At 41.9% G+C, this 13,616-nt stretch overlaps 1 protein-coding gene across 1 annotated transcript in view; it reads left to right on the top strand.

Annotated features, from left to right (window-relative positions):
* The first annotated feature begins 6,922 nt into the window (after positions 1 to 6,922).
* The window catches only part of LOC146564940 (uncharacterized), a 62,120-nt gene continuing 55,426 nt past the window's right edge, over positions 6,923 to 13,616 (top strand). Inside the window, exon 1 of the mRNA XM_085292752.1 lies at positions 6,923 to 7,231. Within this exon, the coding sequence (XP_085148878.1) occupies positions 7,199 to 7,231 (33 nt within the window). The 5' untranslated portion in view covers positions 6,923 to 7,198. The remainder of the gene's footprint in view (positions 7,232 to 13,616) is intronic.

The following is a 13,616-nucleotide window of genomic DNA, read 5'->3' as shown; positions in this document are numbered from 1 at the left end:
CCTCTCAAAACCTCAATGGTGTTGTGTGAGGTAATGGATGGCATAGGGAACACTTCCAACCATTTTGAATGACTGTCAATGACAACTAAAAAGTACTGCTTGCCTTTTTCAGCGAAATCAATGTGAATCCGTTGCCAAACTCTCTCAGGCCACTTCCACGGATGGAGTGGTGCAACGGGTGGTGACTTCTGTACAGCCTGACAGACTGAGCAGCTTTGAACCAGTTCTTGTATATCACCATCACAGCCTGGCCACCACAGGTAACTGCGAGTGAGTGCTTTCATACGACAGATACCTGGATGTTCATGATGCAGGTCTTCCAGCACTTTCTGTTGGTAAACTGGTGGAATGATGACCCGTTGTCCCCAAAGAACATGTAAATGTCCAGTTTTGTTTATTGATCTAAGCCTGAACAGCTACGTGTAGCGTCCAGTAGAGGGCTCTGTTGTTTAGTTAGCGGCAAGCTGCACTTCCAGCTCAGACCGGTTTTTGTGGCGCACATGTCCCAGTAGGCAGCTCTCAATGAAGCGTGAAGCAGCGTGATACCGGACTCTAGCGAAATTAACAATTTGCAGCCCTTGGAATGCAGAGCGAGGTACATGTTTTAAGTGTTATTTCTTTGCTTAACTGATATTTTGTTGTATTTTCTGCTTTATTTGAGTTCATATTTGTAATAAGCGTCTAAGAAAATGTATTTTGTGTTTCTGTTTAGTTTTCACTGTGCATTGGTGCACCTCAGCACTGTTAGATTCTGAATGAATCTCAAAGTAAAAATTACTGCACCCGTCGAGGCTCTCTCTATTTATTCCTTGGTCCGAGGGACTGCTACAGAACACATCCTTATTCTGCTGACAGCTCGTGTCTGCGTGTAAAGTAAGGCTTAAGTGATTCGTCTTGCATATAACTCGGCCACCCATTCATGGTGTAGCTCCAGACCTTGCTGAGGATTGGATCCTTCATGGTTGCTCTCTCAATGTCTTTAGCTACTATTGGTAGCTCTTCCACATGTGAGAAATAGAAGATACTTCCCTCCTCTGCAATGTTGTCTGGCGTATTCCGAGGTAGACGTGACAATGCATCTGCATTAGCATGTTCAGCTATCTTCTATATTCAATGTCATAGTTGTATGCCATTAGAATAAGAGCCCAGCGTTGCATTCTTAGTGCAGCGAGTGTTGGGACAGCTGACTTTGGCCCTAGTATAGCCAGCAGTGGCTTATGATCTGCTAAAACAAATTTCCCACGTGTGGGACTAATAAAGGTTATCTTATCTTATCTTATGAGGGTGAATTTCCTTCCATACAGATATTTATGGAATTTCTTTACTCCAAAAATTATGGCAAGGGCCTCTTTTTCTATCTGGGCATACTTTTGCTCAGCTTCAGTTAATGTTCTTGATGCGAAAGCCACAGGCCTTTCCTCTCCATTTTCAATGACATGAGAGATGACTGCGCCCAATCCATAAGGTGATGCATCGCAGGCTAACTTCAATGGCAGATTTGTGCTGTAGTGGACCAACACTTTGTTCTGCAGCAGTAGACTCTTTGCATCCCTGAATGCTTTTGCACATTCCATGGTCCAAATCCATTTAGCATCTTTTCTCAACAGGTTATGCAAAGGCTGAAGAATGGTGGATGGATTTTCCAAAAATCGACTGTAGTAATTTAGAAGACCAAGAAAGGACTTCAGTTCAGTGACGTTTGTTGGTTCTGGTGCATTTGCTATGGCTGCTACCTTTTCCTCTAAAGGATGCAGACCATCCCTGTCAATACGATGTCCCAGGTACTCCACACTGCTCTGAAGAAAGTGGCACTTGGAAAGCTTCACTCTGACACCATGCTTCTCCAGACGTGTGAGTACTTCCTCCAACCTCTTCAAATGATCCCTTTCAGATGAAGCAGTGATGAGGATGTCATCCAAAAAGCAGGTCACATGCTCCATCCCCTGAAGGATTTGATCCATCACAGACTGGAAAAGAGCCGGAGCACTGGAAACACCATAGCTGAGGCGATTGTACTTATAGAGACCTTTGTGTGTGTTGATGACCAGATACTTCTCTGATTCTTCATCCAACTGTAGCTGCTGATAGGCACGAGAAAGGTCAAGTTTACTGAAGGATGTTCCTCCAGCTAAAGTAGCAAACAAATCTTCCGTATTAGGAAGTGGATATCTTTCCTCTTCAACACACTGGTTGACACTGACTTTGTAGTCACCACATATCCTAATTGTTTTGTCTGCTTTTGGCACAGTAACAATAGGGGATGCCCACTCACTTTTCTCAACCTTTGAAATAACCTTCACCTTTTCCAATCTGTCCAGCTCCTTTTCCACAGCTTCTTTTAGTGCATAAGGAACTGGGCGAGCTTTACAGAAAATTGGTGCAGTGTTTGGTTTAGTGTGGATTCTAGCTTTAAATCCCTTTATGCAGCCTTGGTCATCCGAAAACACTGCCTGATGGCGCTGAATCACTTCTAGTACTCCTGGCTTTGCTTCTTTCTGCACCAGTACCTTGTGTACTGTGAAAATCTGTTTCCAGTTCAGCTGTAGTTTCTTTAACCAGTTTCGTCCAATCAGAGCTGGTCTGTCTCCCTGAACAACGATCAGTGGTAGGGTGATGTTTTGAGTCCCATACTGTACTGGTAACATAATATATCCACGCACAACAATGTGTTGGCCTGAGTAGGACTTGAGCTTTAGCCCACTGGCTGGTTTTATAGGGAAATGAGTGAGATGCATCTGATAATACTTGTCTGATACCACCGACACTGCTGATCCTGTATCCAGCAGCATGGTGGTGTTCTTGCTCCCAAGCGCAACATCCACTGTGTATCCCTTCTCACTGGAGGTGATGGAGTACATTGAATATACTCCAAAAAGTTCAGCTTCATTATTCCTACTTGAGCATTCATCCTCAGTTTCCAAATACTGAGTTTGCTGACTGAATTTTTTATTCCTGCAAGCACGTGCAATGTGTCCTATTTTTGCACAAACATGACACTTTTCACTCTTAAATTTGCACTCACGTGCTGAATGCTTTCCACCACAACAATAACATGGTTGCTTCATTCCTGTGTTTTTTTTAGGTCCCTTCCAGTTCTTTGGCTTGTTATTGCTCTCTTGCCTGTTCTGTCCTTTCCATCCTTTGTTGAAAAAATTTGGAGCATTTGTCAAGGCATTTACGTGGTGAGTGTCCTGGCGTCCTGAGAACTCCATCGTATTTTTCGAAGCGAGTTCCATGGATACGGCAATCTCACATGCACGTAGAAATGTAAGATCTTTTTCCAATAGTAGCTTGCGCTGCACGGCATCAGAACGCAGCCCACTAACAAAACGATCCCTCAGGGCCTCATCCAAATATTGTCCAAAATCACATGTGGCTGACAACTGCCTCAGGGCGACAACATAGTCAGAAACTGCCTCCCCTTCTTTCTGGTTACGTTTCTGAAAACGAAAACGCTCAGCTATCACCACTGGAGTCGGCTTATAATGCGCACTTAACGCTCCAGTCAGCGCTGCATATCCCATGGTACTCGGCACCCTCGGAGACACAAGATTCTTTAGCAGCCTGTATGTATCTGCTCCAATCACAGAGAGAAACGTGCACACTTTCTTCTCATCGGAAACATCATTTGCCAACATCCATTGCTCCAGCCGCTCCAAATATGACTCAAAATCTTCTCTCGATTCATTATACTCTTCAACACGACCCACATGCATCGCCATGTTAGCTCACCAAAAGCTGTTCCGCTGCAGCCGTGAAGAAAACGTCTTGGTTTGTCTTTTTCTTTACATGTGAACACAGCCCTTCTACAGCCTCTGTCACGCTGTGGAAATCTTTAGAATCCTCGTCGCCAGTTGTGATATTCTGGGTTAGGCTCTTTGAAAAGATCAGGACAGAAGGACGTGGATAGGTGCCTTTATTGAACAGCAGGACATCACACACTAACTTGTTGTTTTCTTAGCGTGCAGAAACTACCCTTTTTTGTTGTTATATATTGGTCAACCAAGAACTAGCCCTGTAATGGGCACTTCTGTATTTTACCACTGGGGGGCAACAATTCACTCTATTACAGCCCGGTACAGTAATTACATGCGGCTTCCCTCGCGGGGCATTGTTGAAGATTGTGACCTTTTATGTCTCCACATCTTCTGCATTGTGTCTTTTTTTCTTTCTGTGTTTTGGCGGTGGTTTGTTTATGTAGCGGTGTCAGTTGCTTGGGACGTGCCCCTTCTTGCCATTTAGCATGGACGCGGTTCAGTTGTGAGTTGGTAATATCCATTTTAAAGTTAGTGCTTAGCATCTCTTGTTGCTTCTTTACAAGCTCACTTTGTCGGGCTCTGTTAAGCGCTTTCTCTAGCGTTAGTTCTGGATCCATTTGTAGCTGTTCTGACAATCGTTTGTCTTTCAGACCCACGACAAATCTGTCTCGCACCATTTCATCATGCAAAGTCCCGTATCCACAATGTTCTGCCAGACAATTGTTAAGGTTCAAAAATTGAGGAAGGAGAGTACAAACAACCATGGTCCAGAAGCTCTTGGTCAAACAATGATTTTAATGAATACACGCGTGGGAAGAACAGGAATTGATCTTCAACTTAATCAAAGCATACACAGATATTTTATACCGTCAGGGCTTAACTTTAATGACGCCCCTTCAACGTCACAGATACATTTTATACATAGATCAAATCAAAACCACAATGACTTTTAACACAGTTCAAAAGAACATCGTCTTCTATTTTCTGCCGGATGCTCGCTTGTCATCTTGACACCTCAGCAGCAGTTCTGCGACAAACTGCTCTTTTTGCAACCCCAGCAAAACATGATTAAACTTTCCCCTATAAATGATTCTCTCTAACTGAGTGTGTGTGTGTGTGTGTGTCTGTGTGCTAACCACAATTGCACCCTGTTTCACCTCGCCGACTAGCTCCTGACCTCTAACCAGACAGAGAGACAGAAGCCACTCTCGTATATGTAATAATCGAACTGAAACTATGGATATGGCATCTACTAAATAAATGTTTTAATCAAGAACTTCTAACGAAACCTTAATATAAAATGACCTGATATAAGTGTTTTGTAAGCATGTATTGCAGTTCCTTCTATGTTCTAGTTTTCCCTCAGCATGGATCATCTGGACACACCAGTGAAGCTTAAGACCTTTAATAAACCTGAACATCAACTCAACCTAAAAACAAGCACAGATATGCAATATGTATAAAATAGTTATAACTGCATCTGGAATACAAGGTTAACATAATAATTGCATGCATAACATCTTAAGGCCTTCTTAAAGCTATCTGTTACTTTGTTAGAGCAATGATCATACTGCAGATTATATTATACTGCAATGGTAATGATGATAATTATTTAACAATAGCAGTAAAATAATTTCCCTGCTCCACACAATGCAGTGCAGTATGGAAGTTGTCAACTGACTCACCCGTCTCTTGTTGGCGCTGGTTAAACTTCGCTCGCTCAAATATGATGTTTCTTCGGGCTACGAAGTGAGCATCCAACCTCCTTTTAACGGTCTCATAATCGCTCGCCTCTTCGGGAGTCAGGTGCAGGGATACCAATATGTCCTCTGCCTCCTCGCCCATAGTGTAGATAAGGGCGTTCACTTGATTTTCGTCCGCTTGCGTCTCCAATCCAGACGCGATGCGAAATCTGTCAAAACGCTTTATCCATTTGGTCCAGTCGTCGGACCTAAAAGTGAACTTCTCCGGCGGGGTGACTTGAAACTGACTCATGACGCCACGTCTCTTTTCGTGCAGCTCCTCTCTGGCCGACCTTTAACCTGGCACCGACGCCGAAACCTTCCACTTATGCCCAACTAACGTTTCCAGTTGTCTTCTGACACCATGTTCCGTTATTTGAGGTTATGGATGTTATTTGACTGGAGGCATAACTCACAGACACACGAGACGCGCCATTACTCCAATGAGTGTCCTTTATTATTTTTCATCCCCCCCACAACAACAACCCAGCAGAAACGTTCCTACCGTTTAACATTTACCTGATACTACAGAAACAACACTGAAATGCTGATGAAACCTGACACTGACATTGAAATAACATTGATTCACTGTTGTTCTGTCATCGTTGATTGTTGATCTATTTATAGTTGACAAGGTGACAACAATCACGTTGAAAAACCAATGATTTATGGTTGAGCGGGAAATTGAAGCTGCAACCACTTGGACTATTCCATAGCACCCCTCTCAGTGGTACATCCCTCCAGGTAACCATTGTCTTGTACAGTAGAGCGGGACATTCGGTTTACTCTCAGCGGAATTGACCGGAGAAGGCATCAGTTCATGCATTGCACTGGCCTGCACCACGATTAGTATAAGGTAAGAATGAATGAATTTTCTTCTATTCGTTATTTCCACGGTCGCATTTGAATAACAGTAAAAAAACAAACAAACTGGTTAATGTAAAGTTTCGGATAAAATGTGGGAGCCCGAAATCGTGTCTACTTTCATCATACAATCCGGCAACAAGTAAATTGCACTGCGAACAAAGTCTATCAACAAAGAAAACATTTTCGTTTCATACTTTTCCGTTATATTCCCTTACAAAGCTAGCTTTAACGCTTCGAGGGTTCCTTTGTTCTTGCCGTCGCCTCGGCGCTTGACCCAGACTTTCACTCTGTAGTTGCTTTTTAGCATAGTACTACAAAAAAACTGTAAATCTGTGATATATGATTGATAAACGTAACGGTAACTGTATAAATGTGTTCAATGACTTTGTTACTTTTAATGATTGGTGAGCACCCGCTTCGATTCGCACTCAATTCAAACTTTACGTTGCACGCTCACCTACCTTGCGTTTCCACCTTTTGTCTACACTGTGTGTGCAAACCTGGTAAAGACCTATAGTAAACGTTTGACCTCTGTTATAGCTAGGTTTCATTTGACGTAGACGTGACGTCGACGTAAAGCGCGAAATTTGACTGGCGGTCGGAAGTGAAAAAGATAAGCGCAAAATCACAGACAGACAGTACGCAAAATGCCTATGTCCTGTTGTGTTTACGGATGCTCCAGTAGGTCGACCAGAGAAACTGATAAACGGTATTTTAGGGTACCAAAAATAGCCCAACGAAGAGGAGAAAAATGGAAAATTCTAACCGAAAAACGTAGGAAAAAATGGATTTTAAATTTACGTTTACAGTCGGGAGGAGCAGAGTCTGCCAATGCCCGTGTCTGCAGCGACCACTTCGTCAGAGGTAATGTTATGTTTGCAAACGAACTTATTAGCATTAGGTTGTCGTTAAATTCTCGTTTACTTAGTGCTTTTAAGTTAGTAGTCTAATATTGACTTGATTGGGACTATAGGCTGCCCAAGTGCTTTGGATGACGAAGAGTCGGAGGACTGGGCTCCGACGGTCAATCTCGGCTACGAACGAAAACCCAGATCGGAATCAGTTCTCAAACGAGAGAAAAGAATGAAGCTTAAGGCAGAACAGCATCGATGTGCAGAGGCGATTTTGGATATGCAACAGACGGCTGAGAATGGTTTACCTTGAAACAAACAACTGTCACTCTAACGAAGTCCTAAGGATGTGGCATGTTTGTTGACGTTAAAGCCGCTACCGCTAACTGTTAGCGTGTTTAAGATAAAGCAATATAAGAACAAACACTCACCCTTGCAAACACCAAACTGTATCCATCACGGAGACGTTTTGTTCCAAGGTTGTGGACCCACCCGCTGACAAAAAAATTGTACGCCTCCAGACTCTTGAAAGCTTTCATTTGCTGCCTAGTGTAGTAAGAAGTCTGGAGGACCAAGTAGTTGGTGATATCCACAGCCTCGATAGTAGGCAAATCCTTTACTTCTGTGGTGTATTCGGACATTTTCAAAGAATACGGATCACGTCCGATATATTTTTTAACTATCTGTTTATATCTCTCCCGAGAAACGGGGTCTAAAGTTGCACAATAGCTGCTCTCCTGACTCTCCACAGTGTCCTCCATGTTTACTTCCGCCCTCCACTCAAAAATCGCGCTGCCTCCGCACGTCATCAGAACCACGTGACCGCAACCCAACTATTGCCAACAAAGGTTATGTTACAAAGTATTGAGTTGTATTTTTGTTATCCGGTTGTTCAGTGATGACGCGACGAATCCTACTTCCGGGTCTAAAGTAGTCTGCGTTTAATATGGCTTTTGTGTTGTTAACATGTTTTGCCCCACTGGCAACAATTGTTGCCAAAGTTTATCACTGTCATTTTCGACTCACAATAAAAAATCTCAAAGGTACTAATGCAACTTTTTCCACTTATATGCTAGTAGACAACTTAGACAAAGGTTTTGATTTTTAAAAAATCGTTTCCAAGTGCTTCCTATCGCATGACATCATCTGCTTCCCGCTCTTTCTGGCTGAAGACATGGCGGATGCAAATCATCCTGGAAAGAGGTAATTTTCATAAATTTCTTATGACTTTCCCCCCAAACATATTTATAATTATTTAATCATTCAAGTCTCTAGAGTAACCCTCCCCAAAAAAATTGTACCTAGGATAAATATTTTTTTGTTCATGGGCTTATTTCTGTGAGTGGCAACAAAAGTTGCCAGTGGGCACATAGCATGTCGCTAACTAAAGGAAAACACTGTCTGCAGGATTGCTCCTAATTTACTTATTTAAAATTGTAGAATGATGTACAATGGCTCATTTTAGTCCTTTTAGAATAATTCCTAGCTAAATAAATTCACAGGTATTCAAGGCCTCTGTGTATAGGATTTTTATACATTACCATACATCATTTTCTTGCTAGCTAAAATTCGCTTGCTAGCTAACATGTATGTTGTCCTTTCCTTAGGTACACCGTAGCAGAGATCCTGGCCATGCTGCAGGACTCTGAAACTGTGGCGGACATCACAGTTGTGCCTGAGTCAGAAATGCACGCACATGACACAGACTGTGACAGTGACCAATCTGATGATGAGGCCACTGGTGACCATAACCGCCTCCCATCAAGAATACTCAAAGGTGAAGGCTTTCTACCTAATTCGGACATGCAGCTGCCAAATCCCCCCGATGATGATCCTGGGTGCTCATCCTCAGTGAGTCAGACAGAGACTAGAAAGGTCAGTGGCACAAATGAAAATGTGACCAGTCAGATTGTTGGGCCCATGCTCCACAAAACTAAGAACCAAGACAGGAAATTCAAAAAAATCAAAATTGCGGCCAAAGCTGGCCTTGGCCTTGGCCTGGCAGAGAAAGCTGAAGTGCCACCTGGAGTCAAGTTTTACCACGACAACCTCTTCACAACCCTGTCCCTGGTGGATGAGATGACCCTGAGAGGCTATGGCAGCTGTGGCACGATGCGACAAACTCAGCTCCATAACGTTCCCTTCACAGCACCCCAGACCTTCAAGAAGACACCCAGAGGAGATGCTGAGTATCTGGTTGAGGCAGAGAAGCTGATTGTAAGGTGGAATGACAACAGCGTGGTCACCGTGGTGTCGAACATGGAGAGGGAGTTCACCGAAACTGAGGCGAAGAGATGGAATAAACAGAAGCGGACTATGGACAAGGTCAGACAGCCCAAGTGTATCCAGGACTACAACACACACATGGGAGGAGTGGACCTGCATGACCAGTTTGTCAGCCGCTACAGAGTCAACATCCGGTCCAAGAAGTGGTGGTGGCCATGCTTCAGCTGGGCCCTGAACAGTGCCATGGTGAACAGCTGGTGCTATTACAGGTACACAAGGCTGTATGTTATTTAGTGATATCACAATCGAGTTGGTGATGTTTGACTCGAGGTCATCGCTAGTGCTCTTCGGTCGACAAGAGCAACAGTGATGATATCCAGACCAACATCACAAACTCAAGTGTGATATTGCTTTTACAGAACATTCTACATATGGGGCATGACGTTGTAGAAAGGATGAAACGATGCACATTCATGCATCTATCATGCTTGTTTTGTCATTCATTTAGGTCCTGGAAAAGCGGGGAGAAGGATCTCCTCTCCTTCCAGAGGCTGGTAGCCCAGACCCTCCTCCTGCGCCATGGAACAAAGCCAAGTAGGCAGGGCAGAAGATCTTCAATGGCGGTGGCGATAACTGATGCCACCAGGTTTGATAATTTGAACCACTGGCCCTGCAACACTGGTAGCAGGTACAAGCGATGCAAGAACTGCGGCGGACGCACATCATTTGCGTGTGGAAAGTGTGATGTGCCACTACATGTGGAGTGCTTCAAGAAGTACCACACTGAGTAGAACATGCATGAAAGATGATGGAATGTATGGGAAGAAATATGTTATATATGTATATATGTTTTTAGAGGTTCTAAGAAAAAAATGTTTGTTGAGTTTTTGAGTATAAAAAAATTGAGAATAAAGAAATCAGTTCAAATTGTTTGATGTTTTGAATTTTATACAGGGGGAACCTGAGGCTCCACCTTTTTGTTATTATTTATTATGACTATATTATTATTTTGTTCTTATTATATTATTATTATTACTTCTCTATTATTATTATTAGGTGACATTTGACCTAGTGACAAGCTGTGTGACTACTGGCAACAATTGTTGCCAGTCATAAAAATGCTATTTTCTTAAAAAAAAAGTACAAAATGGAAAAAATAAATACATAGCATGATTCAGAGGGACTCAACTGATAAAATGATATGCCTTACAACTCTGAAAAAAATCTGGGCACAAACGGGTTAATGTTATGTATTTTCTTCTATTTGATCTCAAAAAGCTCCTAAAACAGTCAGTGATCCCTGTTGACCTCCCTCGGCTTTTATTACCACTAATCATTTATTTAAGCTCAGTTTTTAAAACCTTAGGATGTAACTACAGCCCAGCCCATGCAGCAGTATATGAATGACTAACCTCGTATTGTGGATGGATTATCTCAGTTGTTCTCCTGGCTGAAGTTTGGTCCTTTTACAGCATCCTGCCATGCGATTACATTTGTTCCTGACCACCGAGAACACTCACGGTAACTTTTATCGAGTGGAAAAAAAGTTAGCTTGTTTATATTATGCTAACATAGCTGTGTCGCTAGCGGTCACGTAGCACATCATTATATACCAGCTAGCCAAACTTCAGTAACCCTGCAAACGTCACTGCTGTTTAGTTTTCTGTCTTCATTTATGCTGGAAGTGATAACAGAGCTGTACGTTTTAATTTGTTTCCAAAACCCCGCAGTCAGGACATGCTATATTGTATTTAGATAGAAGCTAGCGAGCTAACTTCCTGCTAACTTCTAACTCCGTTAAATGTCATAAATTCCGTTTTCATGGATGCCTGGATGTTAAACTCAATTTTTACACCTGGTAGAGCAGAACGCTGATCATTTTATTAAAGATGAAAGACTTTAGACAGTTTTTCAACTCTCAGTAATGCCATAGTGATCGTTTGATATATGGACCTGCAGCGGAGTTTAGACCCAGACACGGCTAGTGACGTCAGACTGAACAACCGGATTGACCAAATACTTATTTTCCACCCTGATTTACGAATAAATTCTTTACAAATCCTACCATGTGAATTCATGGATTTGTTTTTTTTCACATTCTGTCTCTCACAGTTGAAGTGTACCTCTGGTGCAAATTACTGACCTCTGTCATCATTTTAGGTGGGGGAACTTGCACAATCGGTGGCTGACTAAATACTTTTTTGCCCCACTGTTTAAGAAGTTTAAGAATCCTGAGCGTTCATAAGGACGCAGAGGGGTACCTTTCGCATTACTATGAATCCTCGGGGCCGTGAAGCTGTGAATGAGTTTTATCCATAAATCATCCAAAGCCTCATTAATCTGTTTTTCAATGTCATCATCTTATTGTAACTTGAAACATAGTGACAAAGATTTACTGTCCTTAAAAAAATAAACCAAAATTAAACTCTCACGTTTTTCTTGTTCATTTTGATGATTAATTAAAACGTTTTATAATTTAATCTTTGAAATAAAATCTTCATTTTTATCAAATGATTTATTCAAATAATAATGCAGTGTACATTATGGAGGGACGGGGGAGGCAGAAAATCAGAATATTCATTCAAAAAAATATAGTGGTAAAACACTGGGAACAATTTCTGCACAAGATTTTAAATTATGTTTAAAGGTCACAGACTTTACCGCGGAGGAGGCGCTTCGGTGGTTCTGGAGATCCTGAAACAAATCGACAGCAGCGCAGAGGTAAGAATCTGCGATTAGATTCATATTTTAAACCCGACACAAACCGCTGCGGTAGCTCGGTGTCAGGGTTTGAAGACTGAGTGTTAGATTATTGTATCGTACGGAGCGAAACCTAATAATGAGCAACTACTGGAAGGACCGCTGACGTATCCGCACATCTGTACAACAAATAAAGTTTAAAACGGAAGCAAAAATGTTTAAAAAACAAAATAAACAAAAAACTTCCCGCTCGTCTTTGCTCTTCTTTCAGTTTCACTTTCTTCTTCAGAGCCTCTCGATTTTACCCCCCAGTCCCCGTTTATAACAGCTAACAGAGTCACTGATCCTTACACCGTCCGAGAACATTTTGTTCCCAAATCGCAGTTTTAAAACGCAGTTTGGCGAATTTGTGCGAGTTGCCTACAACGTATTTCCACGACGGTGTTTCAGCTTATATTTGTCCCCAGTGTGATTCCACAGTGTTCCAGATGTTGCTTCTGCTGATTGATCATTTTCACTGCCTCTGACTGCAGATGTCGTGCGGTTTGACAGGATTAAAGACCTCGGATGAAGAAAAACGTTGTGGAATAAGGTGCAGGTTTATGAGAGGGAGAAAGCTAAATAATAAAAATGAAATTAAAAAGCGTAGGTCTCCGCGGCTAAGAGGTTCAGCTCCACAGCTCCAGTTTCACATTACAAATGAAAGTCTTGACTTCTTGTGTAATAACAATCATATATAATGTGCTGATGGAGCTGCTTCATTCTTCTGTATAAATGTGGAGCTGAAGCCATTATACGTGACGGCTGTGAGGGTCACTGCGTTTAACCTCCAATAGTTCTTTAATGCCTGTAACATTACACCCATGTATGGTATTTTAATATTACTGCTCTTAGCACCATCACACATTCATCACACATCAAACTCTGTGTCTTCCTCATTTCCGCAGAGAACGCTACAGGTGGACAGTCCTCAAAACGTGGTTCCAGTGACGGTGAGTTCCGTATTGTTTATCAAAATGACGTAGTATGAGCTTAAAATGTAGTCTAAATTATTGTGCCGTGTGCTTTGACTATAGAACTTCAAGAGTGGAAACTCGTCTTTATTGTCCCAAAATACAAAAACAACAGAAAAAAAGCCGTAAAAAACTAAAGAAATGCAGAGAATAACATTCTCAGTATTTAAGAAAAATGGATAACGTGCAGAGTTGTTGTTTTCTGCAGATTTGCAGTTTTTAATTTTAAAAGCTGGAAACTAATGAAAGCTGAAACGATTTTAATCAAAGGAAGCCTTTGAATAAATATCATGGTTTCTGTCTGAAGGGGGGACATTTTCTCAGCTATTCTCACAGTTGTAATCAGCACATTGGTTACTAGGGCAGCGTGCTGTTTTTATTAGCAATGTTTTATTAGCAATAGATCGAATAAAATAAAGAAAAGAAAAGATAAGCTCATTTCAGGATTAAGTTATCTAT

The sequence above is a fragment of the Mchenga conophoros genome, linkage group LG11 (genome assembly GCF_057382185.1).
Source record: "Mchenga conophoros isolate Kocher_MC1m ecotype Shallow Benthic linkage group LG11, M_conophoros_male_GT1.1, whole genome shotgun sequence".
NCBI lineage: Eukaryota > Metazoa > Chordata > Actinopteri > Cichliformes > Cichlidae > Mchenga > Mchenga conophoros.
Note: the sequence above shows the minus strand (reverse complement) of the source record. Positions and strands in the feature narration are given on the sequence as shown.